This window comes from Nicotiana tomentosiformis, chromosome 1, assembly GCF_000390325.3.
Source record: "Nicotiana tomentosiformis chromosome 1, ASM39032v3, whole genome shotgun sequence".
In the NCBI taxonomy this organism is placed as follows: domain Eukaryota; kingdom Viridiplantae; phylum Streptophyta; class Magnoliopsida; order Solanales; family Solanaceae; genus Nicotiana; species Nicotiana tomentosiformis.
In genome coordinates this window covers 33,206,850-33,215,090 of record NC_090812.1, presented here as the reverse complement: position 1 = coordinate 33,215,090, position 8,241 = coordinate 33,206,850, and the positions used below count along the sequence as shown (strand labels likewise).

General features: G+C 37.4%; 2 protein-coding genes across 2 annotated transcripts; one reads left to right on the top strand and one right to left on the bottom strand.

Annotated features, from left to right (window-relative positions):
- The first annotated feature begins 436 nt into the window (after window positions 1-436).
- LOC117281303 (GDSL esterase/lipase At5g03980-like) lies at window positions 437-1,552 on the top strand. The gene is made up of 3 exons (XM_070193904.1): window positions 437-608; window positions 1,137-1,204; window positions 1,286-1,552. The coding sequence occupies exons 1-3, from the start codon at window positions 437-439 to the stop codon at window positions 1,550-1,552; spliced, it is 507 nt and encodes a 168-aa protein (XP_070050005.1).
- A 382-nt stretch (window positions 1,553-1,934) lies between these two features.
- On the bottom strand, window positions 1,935-7,543 carry LOC104115606 (uncharacterized). Its single transcript, XM_070193900.1, has 4 exons — window positions 7,314-7,543; window positions 5,666-5,727; window positions 2,913-3,584; window positions 1,935-2,602 (listed from the first exon to the last, which is right to left on the bottom strand). The coding sequence occupies exons 1-4, from the start codon at window positions 7,541-7,543 to the stop codon at window positions 1,935-1,937; spliced, it is 1,632 nt and encodes a 543-aa protein (XP_070050001.1).
- Between the last annotated feature and the right edge of the window lie 698 nt (window positions 7,544-8,241).

The window sequence follows — 8,241 nt, the reverse complement described above, 5'->3', positions numbered from 1 at the left end:
CTACCCTAGGTACAATTCCATAAAAAGTAAAAATCTTTCGTTTAACTAATCACCGAATTTTCGTTGGTACGTGCCGAGATCCACGTCGTGTACCTGGCTGGTCACGGATATCACAGCGTTCTGTTAATCGTGCTCGGTTGCCTGACAACGCTCTCTGAAGTCTTTTGGGATTTGGACCGATCCCGGGGTCATGGCCCCAATATTCCCGGGGGGGGGGCGTTGTTCCCCCGGACCCTGGCCCGATGAGACCCTCGCCTCAATTCCGGATTTTTATCATCACGTCTCTTGCTCGATTTACCTTATTGGAAATCGGGGTGTCCCATGGGCCCGATTTTACCTGTATACAGGGAGTGATTATGGAATCGAACCGTAGAATCAGTATGACACACTCTTGGGGTGCAGCCTCTCCCGGACCCTATGTGAAGCAGGATGATTCATGCGTATGATTGTTTCTATGCTTGCTTTCTTGTTGACAATACTAGAATCAGGTCTTCCTCTTCTAAATTCCTACAAGGATCAAAATGCAAATGCTTTATCAACTGAAATCATGGCTGAGAAGAAGATTGTTAATGGACTCACCAATAGCTCATTGAATGTGCAACTTGATTGTATGTCTTCCCATTTTGGAACCACATGTTCCACTGGTAATTATTACTCCTAATTAATTTGCTAACTACTCCCTCCGTCTCAAATTATCGCCTGTGTTTCTATTATATACGTCCCTTAATAAAATATTAATTAGAAGGGGTATTGGACTGTTTTACCTTTATTTTGTCTTAATATATAATCTCTTCATTGAATATTTATTCTATTTATGTGCTATCTTCGTGTTCAAAACAATTTCTATCAAGGGTAAAATAGAAAAAATGTAATTAATTTTATCTTGAACTTCTAAAATGACAAATAATTTGAGACAACTATTTTTAGAAATCACGGCAGATAATTTGAGAAGAGGGGAGTACTTCCTTAAGAAATATGTTGTGGTTAATTTTTTTTCTTACGCATTAATTAACGGCGAGTGGAATTGATGATATTTTCTCGTTAATTATTGCTAGATTGCCCAGCAAAGTTGAAGAAATCTCTTTTCCTAGTTGGAGAAGTATGAGGAAATGAACTCAATTATGGCTTATTGCAAGGTAAAACTACGACTGAGTTGCGGAACATGGTGCCAGAAGTTGTTCATACCATTATTCAGGGCGTTAAAGTAAATTTTCATTTCTTTCTTTAATAAGTTTTCTTTGATTAAAATTGTTTTCCTAATGACCCATTTACCTCTTTTATTCAGAGAGTCATTGGTTTCGGGGCTACTCGAATTGTAGTCCCGAGCAATTTTCCAATTGGTTGTTTACCAATTTACCTAACGAAATTTATGACTGACAACTCAACTGCCTACGATGAGTACCATTGCTTGAAAGATCTGAATAATTTGGCAATATTCTATAATTATCATTTGCGACAAGCCATTGAAGAGCTGAAGAAAGAGTACCCCAACATTACACTAATTTATGCGACTATTACAATGCCTATTTGTGGCTACTACAAAATGCCGTGAGTCTTGGTAAGTGCTTAAAAATATCCTTTATTTTCCCCATTTTTAATCGTAAATTCTTTATTTCTGCTTTTCTACTTTCTAGTCAAACTTTCCACTTTTGCAAATCATTTTACATTTCCCCCTACAAAGTTCCTTCTTGAAAATCAATTTATCCTCCAAAATATATTTTTAAAATATACTTATTTTTCAAAAAGTCATGGGTGACTTGTAGAGGCGGAGCTAGGATTTGAAATGTGTGAGTTCTAAATTTTAAAATAAGACTATGACCTAAAACTAATATACAATAACAAACTGACTAAAGAATGAATATCGATATTTAATATATATTTAAAAAGTGACGAAAGACAAACACAATATATGAATATAAACATTATCATTTCAATTACAGTCGACGGCTTGTCATGTTTTGAAAACGATCAATGATCGCATCATTAGATACACTTTCAAATACTTCATCCTCTATATAACAAACTAAACAATCATTCAAAAAGTCATCACCAATCCTGCTTCGCAAATCATTTTTAATAAACTTCATTGAAGAAAAAGCCCCTTCGACTATTGCAGTAGCCACAGGTAATATCAAACTCAGCTTCACAAGAAAATAAACAAGTCCCCATGTCTTGTGAATATTTGTTTTAACCAATGTCTTCGACAGATCTCCAAGCCCTTTCAAGTTAGAGAATGCATTGTCCATTTCTCGCACATAGTCAATATAGTTGTCTAGCTCACAATTAAGATCTTCAAGCTTAGAAGAAGTGAACTCATTTGGATAATATGTAGTAAGTTTCATACTCTTATTTTTATCATAATTTGCAAAAGAATCATCGGGATTCAAATTAGCCATACCAAGAAGCAGATCAGTATTCACTTCACTAAAACGGTTGTTAAGCTCCGAAAGTTGCAAATCAATAGCAGCACAAAACACCTCTACGTACAGATGATGGGAATATGTTACAGTTGAAATTTTACACTTCGACTTTCCAAGTGCATACTTCTCATCTATTTTTGGGATTACAATACCATTCTTATCACAAAACGAAGAGACGTCTTCTATCAAAGAATTTTATTAGATTGCCTTATTGTTTGCAATTGCCTCTTTGTGAAATCAACAAGTTTCATTGCACTAACAATATCTTGATATTTTCTTTGTAGGGCCATATTCAAATCATATGTAATTGCCAATAGTTTTAGCAACAAATGTAATATACACACGAACTCATAAGATCTTATATCTTCCACTAGACTTTTTGCCAATGCATTGATCCCTCATTTGCACGAACTCCAAGTATATGAACAATTGATGAGAATAAAGAAATAAAGTTATGCAATGTCTTAAAGTGAGATCCCCAACGGGTATCACCTGGTCTTTGAAGCCCAAGTTCTTGATTTAATCCACTGCCTGTATGAACTTCATCAAGCACTAATAACTCATCTAGTTTTTCAGTTTGATCATCTCTAAGCATCTCCCTATGCTTATAAGAACCTCCAACAACATTCAAAACATTAGCAAGAATGTCAAAAAAATTATTTACATCATGGTGTTTCTTTGCAACAACTACAAGAGTGAATTGCAACTGATGAGCAAAGCAATGTATGCAATATGCCGAAGGATTATCTTTCAGAATCAAAGTTTTAAGACCATTAATTTCTCCTTGCATGTTACTAGCTCCATCATACCCTTGTCCCCGTATTAGAGATGAACTCACTGAATGTTGTAAAAGCAAGGAATATATTGTTTTTTGTAATGTAGGTGCAGTTGTACCTTTAACATGAATAAGACCAAGGAATCGCTCAATAAGTTCACCTTCCTTGTTGACATAGCGCAGAACAAGAGCCATTTGTTCCTTATGAGAGACATCCTCAGACTCATCAACTAATATCCCAAAACAATCCCCATTCAAGTCTTCAATAATTGCTTTCACTGTTGCTTTTGCACAAGAATTCACAACATCTATTTGAATATCTGGAGAAGTCATGGTGTTATTTTTTGGAGCTTTTTCTAATACCACTTTTTTCACATCTTCCTTCCTATCTGCATATCATTTTAAGAGATCTAAAAAATGACCTCTTCTTGTAGAAGTTACACTCTCATCGTCGCCCCGAAAAGGAATTCCTTCTTTCAAAAGATACCTTATCACATCAATTGAAGCATTCAAGCGAACTCGATGTTCACTTTTAATTTTCTCAGATTCTTTGTCCAAAGAAGTTAGAATGGATTGTGCTTGGTTCATTAAATCTAGCATAATCTTGAAACATCGATTATGAACACGATTCACGTCACCCACATGTGATTTAAACCTTTCTAAACCTTTATTCCAACCTCTAAAACCATCCGTTGTGAAAGCATCACCTACTTTTTTTCCATATCCTCCAACCTCATTTTAAACAAGTAACAACATAAATAAAATGATGCATCTTATTTAATACTATATTCTAACCAATGAGAATATGAAGTTTTAAACCATTCAGGATTAAAGTGACGCATTATTCCTCCAAAATCTCTTTTTGGAAAGACTGTTGCATTGTGCTCAAGAATTGATATTTACCGGACCTTTGCATTTCAATGTGCATACTACTCTTTCGTTACTTATGCCACTTTGAAGGGCTAGCAAGACTCCTCTTTGTGCAATTGGAAAGCTAGTAGCAAATTTTGAAGTCATTTCTCACTTGTTTAGACAAAACAGACTCAAAAAGAGGACTTAAACAAAGCAAGAGGAACAGAGTAAGGGGACAATGGAAAGAGATGATATCTAACAAGAAAATTATTAAGTAGAAACTTATCTGATGTGATACCAACTCTAATGTCCATGACGAGCATCTTGGATTAAGTGGCATGATCTGTCAAGCAAGTCTAATCTTCCATTCTTGTCATACCTCTAAGCTATGAAACTAGGCTTCAATGCTCCAATTTTCCTATCTAATTCACGATCTTCAGTCGACTTGTAGAGCCCTGAAGGGTTTTCACTATCAAGCCTCTCTCACTTTGTTCTTTCTCTCAACTCACCGTCGCCTTATGGTGCCCGTGAGGGTTTTCACCAATAAAACTTTCTCATTTTGTTCTTTTCTTCTTATTTCCTCTGATTCTGCAGATGACAAGGCATTAACCATGGTAAAAATATCATATGCTCCTGGCATGTCTAACTCGGCACTCTCAAAGATTATCTGGGAGGTCTTTTTTGGACTGTAATGTGGATTTTGGATAGGGTTAGAAAGAAAGGCATGAAGGCTCAAATTCAAATTAAGACCAAATGGGGTATAACTTTACAACTTTTAGAACCATCTTTTATATAAAACAAAACTTCTTCCCTAGTTTCTTTTGAAGTGAGGAATTTTAGAATTTTTTATTTGGTGTGACCGAACCCTGGAATAAGGCTGCCTACCTATCTTGTCGACACAAGAATCAGGTCGAACGTAGTTCAAAGGAATACTTCTTGTTGTTGCTATTTTTGTTTCTACTTTTTCTCTTTTTTTTCTTCTTTTTCTCTCTTTTTTTCTTCATTTTTTTAAAAACATTTTCTTTTGGAATGAACTTTCTAAAACAAACCTTATGGGACATGATTGTTTTTTTTAATGACTCTAACTTGATTCCAAAATAGGGAGGTCAAAACAAATCAGCACAGGCTCAAAAGGGTACCGAAGGGTATAAAGTGTTTGGGTAGGTGAAAGAGGGCCTCCCAATCTCTGAAAATGTCAAGTACAACACATACAATTTGAGGAAGAAAAATGAATATCATGCACAACATTTCTTTTGCAGTTTCGGCATCGATATCAGTGATATGCCTTAATCTTTTCTTTAGTGCCTTCTCGAGTGTTGAACTCTTGTTGGGTAATTCTTTTCCACAATGAGTGTCCTCCATCAGTTTGGGCAAGTTTACCTTGGCATTATCTTATCACGGGAGATGTACTTGAACACAGAGTTCCTTACTTCAAATTGTCCGTGACGCACTCTCTTGTAACAAATTCTTGTCGTCCTATTAACTTCCCAAACTATCTGCCCCAGTTTCACATAATTCGGGTTTTAAATGATCTCAAAATGTCCCAATCTTTACTTATTTTCCTCAAATGTCCGTGTCATCTTCAAGCCTTGTTTCACTATTTCATGAATAGACTAACCTTTAAGACCAAGCTGAGAATTCCATGTGCATGTCATGACACTAGAGTCACCATGAAAAGAACTATAAAAGGAAAAGAGAACTAAACAATAGCTGACTAGAAATAACAGAAAATAGGAGATTGCATTAGACAGACGGTGAAAGGGTTTGAACAACAAAACAAGCAAAATAAACTTGGGTTACAACCCTGGAACAATTCTCGGTAACACTAAACAAGTTACTAAGACTAAATGAACTACGCAAAAATAAAAGGAAGAAAGGTTTGAGTCACAAGACAATATCTGGATTACAACCCAGAAATAACCCGGACAACAGAAATGACAACAAAATAAATCACCAAAACTCCTCCCTGGCTAGTCAAGAAAGGAGTGTCTTTCCAATTACCGAGCTCGACATCCTATCCACTGAGTCGCGCATCAACATTACTATGACCTTCACAATCTCCATCACGTTTACCTTAGCAAATAGCTTTTGGGTCCCTTTTGCCAACTCGTTCTTAAGATCAACTTCTGGAACCGATACTCATAGCGTTGAACACTTTGCGGTAAGTGGCCCTCTAAGGGATTCAGAAGAGTTCTCATATTCCTTTACAACACAAATCATGCCCACCATATGCGTCTCATTATAAACAGGTAATGGACTTTGTCTAGTATCTACTGCATCTTGATTTTGCACGGTAATGTCACATGCATCAATAAGCTTCTGGACTGCTCTTTTCAGATGCCAACACTTTTCTATACTGTGCCCCGGGGCATTAGAGAAACATGCGCACCTTTGAGAATAATCAAAATTCTTTGGGAGAGGGTTTGGCATTTTTATCTGAATCGGCTTCAACATGTCCAATTGCCTCAACCTTTGGAACAGACTGGCATATTATTCTATAATAAGAGTGAAAGACTTTTCCTTTTGTTGTTTCCTTTTCATTTTTTACTCCGACCTCGGTTGGAACCTCTTGCGGGTAGGTGGTTGATATGCTTGTAGAGGTGGGTAAGACATTTGTGGAGGTGGTGCAGGTCATTACGGGTCTTGTGGATATGGAGCATATGGCGGTGCATTATGGATAAAGTACTGGAAGGTGAGGTATGGCTTTGGGGATTTTGTGGAGAGAAGTAGCATTAGGTAGGATTATCTGGAGTACAAGGATATTCATGGGGTCGTTATTGAGGCTAAAAGCATTGAGAAGGAACGCCCACTGGATCTTGTCGTTGGCGGGGTTCAACAACATCTTTTCTATTTCTCTTTCTTCCACCCAAACTTACTGAGATGTTCAGAATGTCTTTCGTAGTATCCTTCATTGCAGAATAGCTCATGATTTTGCCTGACTTGATTCCTTCTTCTACCATCTCCCACATTCTTACCACATCATTGAAAGGTTTACCTAAAGTCGGGATCAAATGATTAAAGTAGGTGGGTCCCTAAGCTTGTAGGAAAAGCTTAACCATTTCTTCTTCATCAATCGGGGCACTGACCCGAGCAGCTTGTTCCCTCCATCTGAGCCCAAACTCCCTAAAACTTTCCTCGGGTTTCTTTTCCATATTAGTAGGGAGTAACGGTCTGGGATAATGTTTATATTGTAATGAAAGTGTCGAACAAAATCTTGAGCTATGTCATCGCATGCATGCCACTTACTGACATCTTGACGAGTATACCATTCCAAGGCTGCCCTACTCAAACTCTCACTTAAATACGCCATCAATAACTCATGTTTCCCGCCAATACTTCTCATTTCAGTGAAATAACCCTTCAGATGGGCCACTGGATCTTCACCCTCGTCATACAAGTTAAACTTTGGCATTTTAAATCCCGCGGGTAGACGAATATCAGGAAACATACACAAGTCATTATAAGACATGTCAATCTGATTTCCCATACCTTGCATGTTCTTTAAGGATTGTTCTATACCCTTCAGCTTTCTGGATATCTCATCCCGCCCTTCTTTTCCTTCGGACTTTTCATTTTCAACATAAGGCTTATTCCGAGGGTTACAATTATAGGAGTTCGGGACATGGTGGGCTAACTCTGGGGAGTAGTATTGGGTATCATGAGATCTGAACGGGTGTTCTCAGTTGGACCTATGAAGGAAAGGTTGTTGAGAATTTGTGATAGTAGGGATAGTGGATATGATAGGAGGGCAATTTTTGGGAAATGTAGTTGGAGGACGAACAATTGTGCTACTAGGGAGGTTGGGAAAGCTATGATAAGTGGGAAAATCAGGAGAATATGGTGGATCATCTGACATTATGACTGGATCTTGGGTGAGGGTAGCATCTAGGAAGCTAGGTGGTGGCGGGGTTGGTGCTTTCCCAGTCATCCAAGCCTGATACATATCTGCCATGTGTTGTCTTAACATCCTTACCTCTTCAACCAACACAGTGTCTTGTTCAACCAATTGCTTTTGGGCACCAGTATCAACCAACTCAATTTCGTTGTCGTCTATAATTGCCTTTCGACTTTATGTTGTAGGGAAGAGTTACCAATTTAGGAACCACAAACCAACCACCCTTCTGCTATTTTGAAGATAACAAAGAGGAACAAAATGAAATCATCACATTAGCATTAGGGCATTTAATATAAGAT